Raw genomic sequence first — 17,408 nt, 5'->3', positions numbered from 1 at the left:
GATAATGATTAATTAATACACTGATATTTTCAAGTTTTTAGCAGATTTTTACTTTTCTCATCACCATGTCACAAATATGTAGCCACAGCGTTAGAGGTCCAACCGCATGAGGGATGCTATACAAATTCCAGTTCCAAGTGGGTGGTGTGCGAGAGGCGAAAGCCGTTGTAGGTTGGTCAATTCCCGTGTCATGCAAGCTTTGCTGAACATCGGATTGCACATGGCTGTAAATCATTGACATCAAGGATCAAACCATGACTCTTTTGTACTACTTTGTAATCTTAACTTCAAATGTCCTTTCTAGAGTCGTCCAGTCTTTATTTTCCCGTGTTTTCTTAGCTCAGCGGAATTCAGACTCCACAGTGTTTCTTTCATCTGTTCCTCAGGCTTGTTTTCTCATTCAGGTTAAGTAACTACCTTATATTCTTGACTGATATCTCCGCGCCTCTTTCTCGCAGGCGTGTTCTGATGGCATGTAACACACCGTCTAATATGTTTGAATTTTGACATGTACAAAGAAGCACGAAGTTGTTCCACTGGAGATTGATCGAAGACTGAAATTGCAATCGTAGAGGTTGAAATCCAAGTCCCGTGGCCGCACATTCACCAGATGGCAATAACGTCTTTTAAAAGTTATTTGCGCTTCCAGTTGTTTGGGCCCGTTGGTTTCCAGTTTCCAACATTTACGCACATAACGCAATTTTGGCATTATTGCATATAACCATTACCTCCCACCTGCTATTTCCGAAGCTTCGTCGGATTGTACGAACAAGGTGGCTGATACTTTCGGATGTTTCTTCTGATGTCATAGTTGTATTATAGGTAATATCGACATACAATATAAGACGTTGTTGCAGTGTTTGTTTGTTAAGGAAGTCTTAAGAGGTCGTCAGCGACAGTTGGATGAGGATAGAATAGGCAATGTGACTCACTCAATCAGTTTTTCTATTATCTCTTCGCCCGCCTCGACCAGTCGATCAATATCATCTTCGCTCTTCTTCTTTACCTGGAGCAACACAAGTCTGATCTCAAGACGTGCCCACGCCACTGGAGTATTTTTCTCCCTCTGAACTTTCTTTGACTGCTCAGTAACTTTTAAACTAACTAGGATTTTTTATTCTAAATCCAGTCAATTCTGGTGATTCAGAATATACTACATTTGCTACGTCTAGCTTCTTGCTACGAGGTGCATTCAAGTTCTAAGGCCTCCGATTTTTTTTCTCCGGACTGGAAAGAGATAGAAACATGCGCATTGTTTTAAAATGAGGCCGCGTTCCTTGTCAATACGTCCCAGAGATGGCAGCACCGTACGGCAGATGGAATTTTACCGCCAGCGGCGAGAATGAGAACTGTTTTAAATACTTAAAATGGCGACGTTTTCCTTACTTGAACAGCGTGCAATCGTTCGTTTTCTGAATTTGCGTGGTGTGAAACCAATTGAAATTCATCGACAGTTGAAGGAGATGTGGTGATGGAGTTATGGATGTGTCGAAAGTGCGTTCGTGGGTGCGACAGTTTAATGAAGGCAGAACATCGTGTGACAACAAACCGAAACAACCTCGGGCTCGCACAAGCCGGTCTGACGACACGATCGAGAAAGTGGAGAGAATTGTTTTGGGGGATCACCGAATGACTGTTGAACAGATCGCCTCCAGAGTTGGCATTTCTGTGGGTTCTGTGCACACAATCCTGCATGACGACCTGAAAATGCGAAAAGTGTCATCCAGGTGGGTGCCACGAATGCTGCCCGTGTGGCATGTTGCCAAGCAATGTTGATGCGCAACGACAGCATGAATGGGACTTTCTTTTCGTCGGTTGTGACAATGGATGAGACGTGGATGCCATTTTTCAATCCAGAAACAAAGCGCCAGTCAGCTCAATGGAAGCACACAGATTCACCGCCACCAAAAATATTACGGGTAACCGCCAGTGCTGAAAAAATGATGGTGTCCATGTTCTGGGACAGCGAGGGCGTAATCCTTACCCATTGTGTTCCGAAGGGCACTACGGTAACAGGTGCATCCTACGAAAATGTTTTGAAGAACAAATTCCTTCCTGCACTGCAACAAAAACGTCCGGGAAGGGCTGCGCGTGTGCTGTTTTACCAAACCAACGCACCCGCACATCAAGCTAACGTTACTCAACAGTTTCTTCGTGATAACAACTTTGAAGTGATTCCTCATGCTCCCTACTCACCTGACCTGGCTCCTAGTGACCTTTTGGCTTTTTCCAACAATGAAAGACACTCTCCGTGGCCGCACATTCACCAGCTGTGCTGCTATTGCCTCACCGATTTTCCAGTGGTCAAAACAGACTCCTAAAGAAGCCTTCGCCGCTGCCATGGAATCATGGCGTCAGCGTTGTGAAAAATGTGTACGTCTGCAGGGCGATTACGTCGAGAAGTAACGCCAGTTTCATCGATTTCGGGTGAGTAGTTAATTAGAAAAAAAATCGGAGGCCTTAGAACTTGAATGCACCTCGTACAGCGCGTGGAGGCTCCTGCACGCCCTTTCTTTCGATTTGACGTTTATGTTTCTAAGTTATCTCAGGCAATTTCAGAAATTCTTTTCCAACCCCATTTCCAGTTTGGGCTCTGTAATGCATCTCAGAACCGCGATTTTCGTTACTTGTTTTCTGGTTTTGTTAAAATCAGATAGTCACGTTCAAAATGTCTCTGTCTAGAGCAGGAGTTTCCAAATTTTTTTGACAGTACACCAAGAGAATCCTTGACACGTTGATGGAACACCTTGTTTATTTTGAAGGTTAATAAAATATGAGAAAAACTTGTTTTATTCATTGATTACTCCAATTTTAAAACATAACTAATAACACGGAAATCATAATAAAATAAAATAGTTAGAATCGTCAAAATGTCGGAAAAAACGCCATATTACAGTCTTTTGCGGAGCGCTTACTCACCTCCCGCGGAACATAGGGAAAACTGTGGCCTAGGATGATTTTGTTTATTTGCGTGAAATAAATGACTATGAGAAGAGCTAGTGAGTTATTTTTATTTCCATAGCAGTGTGCAACCCCTGTATGAGTTTACAGCAACCGATAGTTTCTGTATTGTTACGTTTTAGGAAAGGTAAAGACAGCAGAGAGAGAAAGAGAGAGTTCTGACGTTGCGGTTGATAATGGAAGCAAGACTGGAGAAAAATCAAGACTTTCATAGGATTTGTCGACCTGGAAAAAGCGTTCAATAGTGTAAAATAGAGCACGATGTTCGAAATTCTGAGAAAAATACGGGTAAGATCTGGAGGGAGACGGGTAATATACAATATGTACAAGAACCAAGAGGGAACAGTAAGGTTGGAAGCAACGAAGTTCTCGGATTAAAAAGGGTGTAAGGCAAGGACGTAATCTTTCTCGCCTACCGTTCAATCTATGCTTCGAAGAAGCAATGACGGAAATTAAAAAAAAAAATGTTCAAGATTGGGATTAAAATTGAAGATGAAAGTACTTCAGTCCTAAGATTTGGTGATGACATCGCTATCCTCAATGAATACGAAGACCTACAAGATCTGTTGGGTGGAATGAACAGTCTAATGAGTACAAAATATGGATTGAGAGTAAACCGCAAAAAGTCAAAGGTAATGAAAAGCAGAAGAAATGAGAACAGCGAGAAAATTCATATTAGGATTCGTGCTCACGAAGTACATGAAGCAATTCTGGTAACGTGGAATCCAAATTACCCATGATGGAGAGCGTAAAAAGCAGACTACCACGGGCAAAGAGCGCATTCCTAGCCAAGAGAAGTGTACTGGTATCACACATTGACCTTAATTTGAGGAAGATATTTCTACGTCTGTTTGTTTGCAGCACAGCATTGTATGGTAGAGAAACATGGATACGGGAAAACCGGAACAGAAGAGAATCGAAGCGTTTGAAATGTGGTCCTACAGAAGAATGTTGTAAATTAGATGGAGTGATAAGGTAAGAAATGAGGAGGTTCTCCTCAGAATCGACGAGGAAAGGAATACAAGGAAAACAATGACAAGAAGAATGAACACTGTGGTAGGACATCTGTTAAGACATCACGGAATAACTTCCATAGTATTACAGAGAGCTGTAGAAGGTAAAAACTGTAGAGGAAGACGGAATAGAATACACCCAGCAAACGACTGAGGGCATAGGTTGCAAGTGCTACTCTGAGATGAAAAGAGTGGCACAGGAGAGGAATTGGTGGCAGGTCGCATCAAACCATTCAGAAGACTGTTGAAGAAAAAAACCGTTTTATGAGCTTGGCATATGGAAGCTCGTATACGAATTGAACCGTTTGAATGTCCGTTTACTGGCTAGTAGTTTGCTGCAGAGGTGTCTCGAGCGCAGCGGACCGTGACGAGGTTTGCAGCAGAGCAGAACCTTCGCCGTCGCTTCATATGGCACTTCGGGTGCAACAACTGTTCCCTCATGATAGCAGTGGGGCGCGACAGTACACCCTGGGCTCTTGCAACAGCTGACTGCTGGAGGGTCGGTTTGTTCCCACGGGCCGGACGAGACGCCTGTGCTCCATGGGAATTCAGCGAAAGCTGCCGCTGTCAGCTGCTGCCTGTACACCGCGCAAGGTGCATCGCGTAACGGAGGGGCAGCATGCCTATACGCCTAGCAGCGGCTGCGCCCCTGTGGTTTAGGGACTCCCCCCCCATGGCCACTGTGATGACCAGCCAGTTCCTGCGGCAGATGCGGAACCACCCCGCGTAGCCCCCTCGCTTCCGCTCACAGCTCGAGGGTCCTAATCACGAACGGTGCACGTACAATAGGCGCCGCCGAGGGAATTCCTCACCGTTTGAATTACGCTCGCCCGCCCTGCTGCAGACAGTCGAGCGACGAAGCGCTGGGAGACGGTCAGGTAGTAAGGGGGACGCAGTACACGATCCCCGACACTGGTCTGCATTGACGAGAGACAGAGTGCGTAGCAATACCGCTACAGTTACGCGATTCCTCAGCACCGTCTGGTCCGTGTTGGAACGACAATAAGGGGGACTAAGGCGACACATAAAAATTCGAATAAGACTCCAGTTACTCACTGCCGTGTCACACTATTGTGCGAAAGGAGCGATTCAACCTTTTCCAGCCTATAGTTTCTTTACGGAACCACCGCCTTTCTATAATGATTACGAAATATACATGAATATCTGGACTGTTACTGTAAGTGTTATGTTTTGGTGTTCGTCGCATCTGTAGCTATGCACAGACCGGATGCCACGGTGCCTCACTAGTCTTAGCAAGCACAAACAGTTGAATGTGTACTGTAGCGGCATGACCTGAGTCATACCTGACAAATATAATAATTAAAAAGTTGGGTATCGTTTACTAGGAATAATCCATATGGGCCGGAAATCAGTAGATGTGATGTATATGCACAAGCGAACACACACACACACACACACACACACACACACACACACACACACTCACTCACTGGTCATTCCGGACTCGAGAGTCTATTACCGTAGCAACGTATTTTCGCCATCCGTCCCTGTCTTGGGCTATTTCCTTCCATTCACCTGCAATACCTAGGCTCCTCAAATCAGCCTTCACATTGTCCTCCCATCTACGCCTCGGTCTCCCCACAGGACGTTTATCCTCTAGGTGCCCTACCAGTACTCTGCGCGCTGCCCTGCCCTCATCCATTCGAGCTACGTGACCCGCTCATCGCAGCCTACGTGATTTAATGATACTGATTATGTCAGGGCTTGAATAGAGTTCGTGAACCTCTTCGTTATGCTGTTTTCGCCACTCTCCGAAAATTTTCCTCAAAATTTTGTTTTCAAATACTCGAAACGGCTTTTTCATTTTGCACAGTGAGAGACCAAGTCTCACACCCATACAGCATAACTGGTAGAATAATAGTTTTGTATATTCTAATCTTTAAATTCGTAGACAATATCCGTGATGAAAGTAATCTATTCAGTGAGAAGTAGCACGCATTTCCCGCCCGTAATCTCTTCTTCACTTTTTCAAACTGCCTGTCTCCAACTCTTTAACATTTCATGATCTACTGCTGTTGGCATTCTAGTAGTAACCAGGTATTTAGTTTTGTCTTCACTTATCCTTAGACCTACATCTTCACTAGCCTTGATTAACGCATTCGCATTTGCTGTTAACAGATTCTTTCCTATCGCTAATGATGTTTAGATCATCTGCATACCCTAATATCTTAATATTTCCATTTAACTCCACACCCTCTGAATTATCTGCTGCCATTCGTACAATATATTCTAGGACTACATTAAAAAGTAGCGGAGACAGGGCATCTCCCTGGTTAAGTCCGTTCTTTATTACAAATTCTTCTGACTCCAATTTCCCCACGCGTACTCTACCGTGTGTGTTTTTCAAACTCGCTTCTATAACTTACTTCTTTGGTATTCCAAGTTCCAAAAGAATTCTGTACAATTTTGATATCAATACTGAATCGTATGCTTTTGTAAAATCTATGAAAAGATTATGAACTAAATTTGACTAAGGTAGAATATGAACAAATGATGGTAATATCAGAAAAATTTAATGATTTATTCAAGAGCAAGAGCTTCACAAACTGAGCAAGTCAGTAACGCGTTGATCCACCTTGGCCCTTATGCATACAGTTACAGAGCTTGGCTTTGACTGTGTGAGGTCCTGTCCACTCGTCTCGTATAGGGTTCCTAAAGGATGCTGTGTTCTCCGATAGCTATTCAACACTTCAAGCAATTCAGATTAACAGTTTTTGTTACAATGAAGAAGACAGACAAAGCGTAACTTTGAATTTACAATGGTGTCGCAAGCGATGGGCGACATGCAAACAATCAAAGTCCTTTGCTGTATATAGGGTCCATGGAAGCAATTGGTATGGATCACATGTTACTACTGTCGTAGGGCTCTCCTAGTACTGTGCTAATACTGTGCGGCCGAGGCTGGCAGGAGCGGCGCTTATATTCTCTTCTGCTAGACGGCGCTCCTGTCGTGGTGCAGCCCTTTTCAGCGGGCTAGACCGCCGCGCGGGATTAGCCGAGCGGTCTGAGGAGCTGCAGTCATGAACTGTGCCGCTGGTCCTGGCGGAGGTTCGAGTTCTCCCTCGGGCATGGGTGTGTGTGTTTGTCCTTTGGATAATTTAGGTTAATTAGTGTGTAAGCTTAGGGACTGATGACCTTAGAAGTCACATAAGATTTCACACACATTTAAACATAGCTAGACCGATATGGTTATCATCCGCAGCACCCTTACAGCACAACGGCACGTCGCGATATTTTACGCCCCGTTTTATTGCCCTTCATGCCAGGCCATCCTGGGCTTACATTTCAGCATAATAATGCCCGCCCGCACACGGCGAGGGTTTCTAGTGCTTGTCTTCGTGGTTGCCAAATCCTCCCTTGACCAGCAAGATTGCCGGATCTCTCCCCATTGAGAACGTCTGGCAGGGCCCTCAGCCAGCTCGTGATTTTGACGATCCAATGCGCCAGTTGGATTGAATTTGGCACGATATCCCTCAGGACATCCAGCAACTCTATCAATCACTGCCAAACTGGATAAATGTTTGCATAAGGGCCAGAGGTGCACTAACGCGTCATTGACTTGCTCAATCTGTGAAACTCTTTCCCTTGAACAAATCATCCAATTTGTCATCATTTGTTTGTCTGTACAACTACATAATATCTACCGATTTCCGTCCCATTCGGATAATTCCTTCGCGGTGCCTTTTTTTTCTTCTTTTAAGCGTATGATAATGGTGTGGATATATTTAGAGACAAACATATATAAGAAGTAACGTGTGTATGTTAGCCTTTGTACTCTGTGATTGCTTTTACTGTACTCCAAACGGATCCACAGGAAGAAAGTGTATGTAGAATGTTACACTAGTAGTCACTTGTAAACTTGACGCAGAGTACAACGTCACTTTGTCAGAACCTGATGAAGAAATGATATACATGCATTATTGTTAAATAGTGTGTCAAATAAGGATTTATTACCGATTTAATATGGTGTTTCCAAGCTTGCATGTATTCCAATCAATCTTTTTTTCCAAATTAATTAAATTAATATTTTCTGGAGTAGAGCTACAAAAAAAAATTTTTTTTTTAAAATTCCCGTAATTTTGTTTGTAAAGCGTTAAAGTAAAACTGTCGCTGGAAAGGCAGATGCCAGTCACAGATTCGTTGGATGGATCACGCAGGGTGATCGCCTATTAAGGAGTTAGCTCACAGAATCCGCGTTCAGCCGATACTTGGAGTATTCGTCTTAAACACGCTTAGGTTCAGTGAGCCCGTAAGTGTCGGGGGTGCTCACCAAACTCCTGTGGCAGAAGCTACAGCAGAAACGTTGTGCATAACGGTGTAGTTTACTTTTAAAACTTGGAGAGCGACCCTTCATGGTATATCTAGGTTGAAGACCGTGAAGGTAAAATTAGAGATTCGAGATCATACCATTCGTAAGTGGCACCGGAAAGTGAGGAAGTGACTGTTTCACATTGCTTGCGGTATATTACAATGTCAGATAGTGTTGGGGATATTATAATGTCAGCTAGTATTCGGAGTAATCACCGTTTACAACATACACTCCTCCTACAATGAAATATTCAGCCAGGTGCCGTTATAAAGGGTGCGGCAAATAAAAGTGGCCCGGAGAACAGAGTTCCAGGGTACAAAGAAACAGCAGGGGAAACGAAATACGGTACTAACCTAACTATAACAGATGTTGAAAGTAACCACCATCCATCTCTCGACACTTTTGGGCAATGGTCAGCAAGTTGCTGTAGGCGAGTCGAAGCTAGACCGTTGGAATTGGTGCAATCTCATCCGAAATATTCTGCTGCAGTTCTTGAAGACTATGAGGGTCGTTGCGATACGTCTTAGACCTGAGGACTCACGTACAAAGTACACTGACACATCTGGTGATCAGGGTGGCCAGGTAGGACGGTGACGAGACTGACCTCTGCTAACTATTCTCTGAGGTGGGAAGATAGTGTTAATGTGCTCCAAGGTTCGGTGGGCTGTATGGGCAGTTGCTCCATCCTGTTGGAGATAACTATAGGTCTTTTCCTCCTCCGTTAATGTGTGGTTATATGCCTACATTTACATCCAATCGTCCGGGCCACTTTTATTTGCTCCACCCTCTACCTGCGCTCTACATTGTGATGCGGATCTGCATAAAACGCTCTGCAAGTCAGTGCAGTGCATGGTGGAGAACACATCCTATCAATATTATCAGTAATCTTTCCTATTCCATACGTCTATTGAGCGTGGTAAAAAATGTCTGTATGCTGACTACGTCCAACCTCTCTCATCTTCTTCTTAACGATTCTTATGCGAGATACTCGTTGGTGGCAGTATAATGCTCGCACAGTCTTCTTCGAATAAACGTTCTCTAAATTTAACCCCACGGTTTCAAGAAAATTAAGTCAGCTTTCTCCCAAGGATTCTCATTTAAGATGTCGATGCATTTCTGTTACACATGGGACCTTTTGCAGTCTTAACAGCAGCACGTCTCTAAATTCGTTCGGCGTCCACTGTCAAGCCTACTTGACAAGAACTCCCAGTCACTGCAACAGCATTCCATGATTGGTCGCACTGGCTTCTCGTATGTTACTTCCTTTACATATGCACCGCACTTTCCCAGAACGCTTCCAACAAAATATCCAAGTCGTCGATTCACCTTACCTAAGGCTACAGTCACAGTGGCACCCCACCCACAACGTGGTGGAATCCACCGTCGACCGACATCGGTCGAACTTTCCAAATCAGTACTCCACTACGTGCTCGCTCACAATGCAACCGATCTCAGCACAAACGTACAGTCTTCGGACGCCAATTGAAACATAAGTTTAGTTCAAGAGATAATGATTTTACACAAGATTAGGGCTCCCACCCTTGGCAAGCCAGAAGTGGGGACACATCAAACGAATGGTAGCACTTTAGTGCAACTCTCAGTAATTCCCATTAGCTCCCATTCTAGCCCTGACTGACAAGAATAAGATGATAAACGATCAGATAAAAAAACTGAAACTGTAGAAATAAACCAACAGCGCAAGATCTTGAGGCTGTCCCGTCTTAATTATATAGAGATATTGGACAAGTATAGAAAAGAAGACACAAATATTACAAAATCAGGCCAGGTGGCAATGTTAATCGGGATATAGCTCGGAATCTATGGAATGAAATCACAGCTTTATTGGAAACCATAGGTAGGTTAAAGAATATCAGAAATTTTAGGCGAATATTATAACCAAAAAAATTAATTTATTAAGGTCAGGAGCATGGCATATCTTACAGTATGTTTATGAGGCATCCATGCCGCCCAAGGATATTAAGCTAAGCTAACCTCCTCAGTCCCAACAAACACTGACGAAGGAGTTCGGACGTTCCGTGACCGAGCTGTCAGCGTTATCGGGTGGCCTCTCGTGATTGCACCTGTCGACTGTTGTCGGAGCCATTCTAATCACAGGCTGATTTTAGGTGAATCGCTAGAGCAGCCAAAGCAAAGTCGCGCTCCCCATCTCCATTTCCATTTTATTTTGACTCGAGGCCAGCAGCCGTCTCCGGCGGGGACCGAGCAACTGTTTGACAAGTGTGTAATATTCTTGACTGCGTGTATGCGTGCAAGTTCTCGATAGCAAACGACAAAATTAAGACCATTAATGGGTACCTTTTCAATTAAACATTGATTTCCCGTGGGCCTTGCACGGAGCCAAACGTTAACAAAGTGTGGCGGACAAGCCGACAAGTGTGACGTCATAAGTTCGTTGTAGTGGCCGATGTATCTCTTTGTCCCCGGTTTTGACCCCTTTAGCGGTGCGCTACGGTACTGCGGCGTAGCCATTTCAATTTACACTTTATCTGGACTACAGACAGGTATCTGCAAACAAACAAAAAAAGTAACTATGAAATTTTTAGTTTTTTGAGATGATAATTAGAATTTTATTACCACTGAGATTACAGGATTGTAAGAACACCAACTTGATTTTAAACTTCATCACAGTATCAACGATAAATTTGTGTCGTTAGGAAGCACAATCCAGCAGTGCATGTGTGAGAACTCGGGAGATTGGGAAGGCCAACTCGACCTCGGCCTGGCCAACTGAGTGGCCAGCAGACCTGGCCGACCGACCGCGCCCTCAGCTGCACAACCGCTCCCTTCATTTCCCCGCCGCTTATTAAAAACCGGAACCCTTCATGCGCGGTGATCGTTAGCACCGAGAACTGAGCCCTCCAAAGGGCGGCTGGGACAGCTGCCACGACGAGGAGTGCGTGCTTGCTTGCTGGGGCCACAAAGAGAAAAGCATTTTTATTTGAGGCGTGAATGCGTCCAAGCACAGGGGGATGATGTTTTATTGGAACTGACGTAACGAGCATTTGAAAGGGAAGTCTCTATTTATTTACTCTCATCGCAGCACTTCCATAATACTAACAACAGGCTTGGCGTACGTGTTTATAAGGAGTCAAAGGCGGCAGCAGCGAGCATTGGGAAGTATATTTAAATATTTCCAACTATGTGAAACAAGAACGTTTTTCTGTATATTCCTTTCATTTGTCTTTCAGAAGGTCTGATGCACTCCTCCAACCTCGAGTAATCTTCCCTTTTTCCGGCACAGAACGTTTCAGTAATCGGACGTAATACTCTCATAAGACAAAAAGAAAAAAAAAGATGCATTACGATAGAATTATCCGAAAAGGATGGAAATTGCTGGATGCGATGTACATGTACAGACAAACAAATGATCACAATTTTAGAAAAAAATTATGATTTATTCGAGGGAAAGAGCTTCACAAATTGAATAAGTCAGTAACGTGCTGGTCCACCTCTGACACTCACCCAAGCATTTGTTCAGCTTGGCATGGACTGAAGAGTTTTACCCTCCTGAGGGATATCGGGCCAAATTTTGTCCTATTGCCGCATTAAATATTGCTCCAAACGTTCCCAAGGCCAAGGTAGGATTTGGCAAGCACAAAGAAAGCAATAGAATCTAATGGCTTTGCATGAAAGGCAACAAAATGGGGCACTAGAATATCGTCAATGTACTGCTGTGTCGTAAGGATGCCACGGATGACAACCAAAGGGATCCTGCTATGAAATGAAATGGCACCCCAGACCTGGTTGTTGGGCTGTATGGCAGGCAACAGTCAGGTTGTTATCCCACCACTGACTGGGGGATCTGCAGACATGTGTTCACTTGTCATGTGGGCTCAGTTCGAAGCGGGGCTCATCACTGAAGACAATTCTACTCTAGTCAATGAGATTACAGGCTGAAGATGTGTCTGGAGACACTCTGGACAGCAGTGGGATACCAGTCTGATTGTCGCTCACCATATGGCCAGACAAACACGAGTTACAGTATGGGGTGCCTGCCAAGCCATTTTGTAGCATGACACCTTTTGTTGTAATTCATGGCACCCTTACAGCACAGCAGTATGTTGACGATATTTGTTGTCTTTCATGGCAAGCCATCTTAGGCTTACATTTCAACAGGATAACGACTGTCCACACATGGCGAGAGTTTCTACAACTTGCCTTTGTGCTTGCCAAACCATACCTTGGCTAGCAAGGTAACGATATCTCTCCACAACTGAAAATCTTTGAAGCATTATGAGCTAGACCCTCAAACCATTTAGGATTTTGATCTTACATGCCAATTGGACAGAAATTAGCACAATATCCATTAGGAGGAGATCCAACAACTCCAACAATCAATGGCGAGATGAATAACTGCTTACATAAGGGCCAAAGGTGGACCAACATATTACAAATGTGCTCAACCTGTGAGCCTTTTTCTCTTGAATGAATCATCCAATTTTCTGGAAATTGTTATCAATTGTTTGTTTGTACATGTTCATCACATCTAATGATTTCTGCCCCATTTGTATAATTCATTTGTGGTGTATCTTTTTTTTCTTTCTTAGAGTGTATTTGCATTCATGGCTAGTGCCCAATACATCGACCAAAAGGAACAGACTCTGTGGGAAATCTCTTTATTCATCTTCAATGTAAAAACTAGTAATGGTGATGGAACCGAGCAGAGGAAATTTTTGTAGTGTCACAGTTGTGTAAAAATTGTTTAAATGGCAATACTTTCACCACCTGACCTTTTCATATTTCATTCTGGGTACACCATCGCCATTTTCACTTTGTACCCATTGTCAAGTAATTCCTTATTGTCACAGTTGTGTAAAAATTGTTTAAATGGCAATACTTTCACCACCTGACCTTTTCATATTTCATTCTGGGTACACCATCGCCATTTTCACTTTGTACCAATTGTCAAATAATTCCTTATTGTCAGTTTGAAATTGGTTGCATTTCATGTTGTGTTACATGACAAAAACACAATATTCATTATTGATCTTAATGTTACTGTAATGTATATGGTTTATTAGCACCTATGAGATGAAAGTATCATGTAGGTTGTGAAAAAAGTGTTACACAAGGACCATGAATAATTTTAACACATCATCCAGTTGACATTAATGTGGTGATCCCAGTATGGTCAAATAACAAATATGTATCATGACATGAAACTTAACTAATAACAAAAGAATGATAATGCATCATTGAGAATGACTACAAAGTCGAAAGTGTATCCAGAAGGAAATAGAAAACAGTCAGGTGGAGAAAAACCTTATCATTTAGACAGCACAGAAAAAATGTTCTTGCTTTGGAATGTTTTCCTGACCAGGTATACCTCATGCTTGGATAAGAATCTGTGTTATTTATGTAATTAATTACAACTTCAACAGTGTCTTCTCTTCATCCCATCTTTTGCACTTGCCTTCTTGCTGTTCTTTGGCCAAAATAATTTTAAATTCTATGAAAAGAGAACTAGTTTTTTTCCCTCCAGTGTTCTGTTATTTTAATGCTTCTTCCAACTAACTCAGTTGAAACACATTGATACTAAGTTGATAGCAGATCAACAAAAATTTGCTATAATGGTATGAAATTGTGAAGAATTCTTGGAATGGTCTTCACACCACTCCGTACAAGATGAAATGGAACTCCAATAACAATATATTTTGGAGGTTGTTTTTGGTACCAGGGACCCACAGTCTCTAGTAGCTTGTTTCATAGTAATAATTTAATTATGATTTATTGTATATGTTACTCCATTGCCTCTGTGTGTATGAAAATACCTTCACAGCAATGAAAAAAAAACAGTAATATACATCACCAAAATTTACAGCACAAACGGAGTATGCAGCAAACCACAAACAGATACACAAGTACTGTGATGTGATAGCCACATTGCAGGGATAGCTCAGCATAGTAGTGTTGTGCTGATCTTCCATTGCATTCAATAAATCCATACAAGAGTGCATGTTGGCCACACCAACTGTTCATTAGTAAACCTGTCTGTAACCCTGTGTATCACTGTTAATGTACCAATAACAATGTTGTAAAAAACATGCCCAATACAGAACCCAGCTGTAGAATGCAAGCTTGAGGGTTGTTGTCAGTAGCAAGTGCTGTGAGTGAATGGAACAAGTTTGTTTTCAAACAAGACATATGGCACAAACTTTCAATATTTACACTGCTGTGCATATTTTCAGTGGAATACAGATACAAAGCTACCTGGAGGTAGGAAATCAAATGAAATGCAATTACTCTGTCATGAGCCACTGGAGACCATAGAGACCTTATAGCAAAATACTCATAAAATATCCCTGAACAGGTTCCAAAATTTTGTTCATGCAATTTTAATTCACCATGTTCAAGATACCTTGTGCTGAATTAAGGAACTATAAACAGTATGTTTTTATAGACAAAAATAAGCAGTACCAGTGAAGTATGTTTTTTGACTCTCTGGCTAATTTTGTTGTTATTTTTTGTTTGTAGCCTGCGCGACACTCGAAACTGGAGAAGGCAGACATCTTGGAAATGACTGTACGTCATTTACAGAGTGTACAGAGGCAGCAGCTGGCAGTAGCAGTGGCTACGGATCCAGGAGTGCTTAGCAAATTCCGTACCGGATTCAGTGAATGTGCAGGTGAAGTGGGCAGGTATCTGGGAAGACTATCCAGTGTCGAACCTGCAGTTCGCCAGCGCCTTTCTGGCCACCTGTCACAGTGTATAGCAAGCTTGCAGCAGCTCGACCCTAACAATAACCCCGGCCTGGTGGGCGTGGGGGTCACACCGGCCACAACTGCTGCCGCGGGGCTAGCCCTTGTGCCACATCGACTCCCAACGGGCGAGCTGGCACTCGTGTTGCCCCACGGTCTGCTGCCCATCACTGCAGCTGCAGGAGCAGTGGGGGTACCACAACAGGTACAGCACTCTGCAGCCTCTTCTACTTCTGCCTCTACAGCTGCCACCACTACCACAACCAGCACCACTACAGATGTCACTAACTCCACAACTGTTACCACTGCTGTGTCTTCTACTCCTTCTGCAATGGACAGGTCACATCCTAGTGCATTCACTGCTGTCAACCCACGGCAGGCAGTTCGAGCACCCCCCTCACCTTTACCGTCACCTACATCCACCATCTCAGATGACGATTCACTCATTACTGAACCATATCCACCACCACCATCACCTCCTCCATTGGCCACTATGGTCAGAGGTGCTGACCATAGGGCACAGGAGACCTGGCTCAAAGTTCCTGCATTTAGATTATTTCCTCTTGGTGGAACAGAGGGTGCTCCACCATCTGTGGCAGGTGAAGATAAACCACACCAACAGCCACATGTGACCTCATCCACATGTGATAATGGGTCAGGCTCACACTCTGTTTCCACTTCATCTTCCCTACATCACCAAAGCACTCCAGTTGGTGTCTCGGCTGTTGCAGAACTCAAAGTTGAGTTCAAGACAGTACCTGTCATCTCCACAGTAACATTTCCTTCTTCAAAACCTGATATTGCTCCTTCAGTACCAACAGATCAACCTCTCTCTGTGATTACTAATTTAGAAGACAAGGGCACTTCTGTGTCTGCCACATCTCCAGCAGTCAAAGCAGCTCCTCTTCATTACGGTGCAAAGGATCCCCTGGATTTTTCCGTGAGAAGAGATGAGTATTTGCAGTTCCCTCCAAGCTCACTGTCACAGCCACCACTTGTAGGCAGCAAGAGACCATTTCCAACAACAGAGCCAAGTGAAAACACTGTATCCTCTTTACTCACATTGCCACCACCAAGTAAAATGCCACACCTTTCATTCCGAATTGAGCTTCCCAATGATACAGACCAAATAAGTTCAAGTTCTCAGCAGGCACCAACATCACAAGAAAGCCATTTAGATGGAACATCTGCCTCTATGACAGAAAATGCTTCTAGCAGTAGCAGTAGTAAAGACATGTGGAGACCATGGTAAAGACTGTTGTGCCAAAAAACAAAACAACACTTAAGTCCTATTTTGAAGCAGGGGCCTGTTGAACAGAAAAAAAGTGAAGAAAATTAGATGTCATATTTTTTTAAACTATCCATAAAAAAGGCAGTAATACCTTGTATTTTAAGCAAGAGTTCATATGTGCACATTCTTTGTGGCTCAAGACATTGAAGTTTATACACCAAGCCATCTAAGTCGAGGCTGATTTAAAAATTTTTATGGAAAAACTGTGATGTAAACTGCACAAAAGACTGAAGAACAAGTGAGAAGCTCTGCAAAGAAAAACTACCTCACATACGAAATAGTAAGGAAGTTAGGCAATTGTTCTTTGTGAGGACTCCAGTTTTGCTGGTAAAACTGTATGTTGATGAGAAAAAAATTCTGAAAATAAGTTGCAAGTTCTGCAGCAACTGTTATGTTATTAATAGTTAAATGTTACAGATGTCTGTTTGTTTATTATTATTAGTACTAGTTCTGCACTCATTCTTTTGAGAAATTTTGCACAACATACCCCAGATTAGTCTCTTTACTATGTTTTTTCTGTATGTAATAACAGTCAGAGTCATAATGTTTACTTAAAATATTGTAAGCTAATTTTTCTTTCCTGTATAGTTTGGGTATTTTATGGCTGAAAAGGACCTCTAACATGAGATTTGACACTCACGCTCAACTTTTTGTGTCTGTTTTGTATGTTGCAGTTTGCGTATCTTAAAAACCGTATAAATGCTTTACAACACTATGTTAAATCTATGATGTAACTTGTTTAGTTTACACAAAAACATTGCTGTGATTTGAATGGCACACAACATACAAAGGTCTAGACATTAGAAAATCCAAAAAGAAATGCATTCAATATGATTGTGTTTTGTCATTCACTTTAATAATGGCTTAATAAAAATTGTAGTTCTCCATTTAAAATGTAAATAAAATATTGTAATTTTTTGTTACTGTTAATAAAGACATATATGAAAAATAGCTTATGAATGTGTCCATCCTGCATCCGTAAAAATTTGAAAAAATTATGCCCAAAAGACTGATGGGCTTCATAGATAAAATAGTTTTACTGAGTTTATCCCAACTTAGGTTTAGAAACAATAAATCTACAGAAACAGCACTAT

At 42.7% G+C, this 17,408-nt stretch overlaps 1 protein-coding gene across 1 annotated transcript in view; it reads left to right on the top strand.

The window, feature by feature from the left end:
* The window catches only part of LOC124788696 (protein deadpan-like), a 54,151-nt gene extending 36,957 nt beyond the window's left edge, over positions 1 to 17,194 (top strand). The window contains exon 3 of the mRNA XM_047255977.1: positions 14,800 to 17,194. Within this exon, the coding sequence (XP_047111933.1) occupies positions 14,800 to 16,275 (1,476 nt within the window). The 3' untranslated portion in view covers positions 16,276 to 17,194. The remainder of the gene's footprint in view (positions 1 to 14,799) is intronic.
* Positions 17,195 to 17,408: the final 214 nt, after the last annotated feature.

This window comes from Schistocerca piceifrons, chromosome 3 (genome assembly GCF_021461385.2).
Source record: "Schistocerca piceifrons isolate TAMUIC-IGC-003096 chromosome 3, iqSchPice1.1, whole genome shotgun sequence".
Lineage (NCBI taxonomy): Eukaryota > Metazoa > Arthropoda > Insecta > Orthoptera > Acrididae > Schistocerca > Schistocerca piceifrons.
The sequence above is the reverse complement of the archived record's forward strand: the minus strand, read 5'-3'. Positions and strand labels throughout refer to the sequence as shown.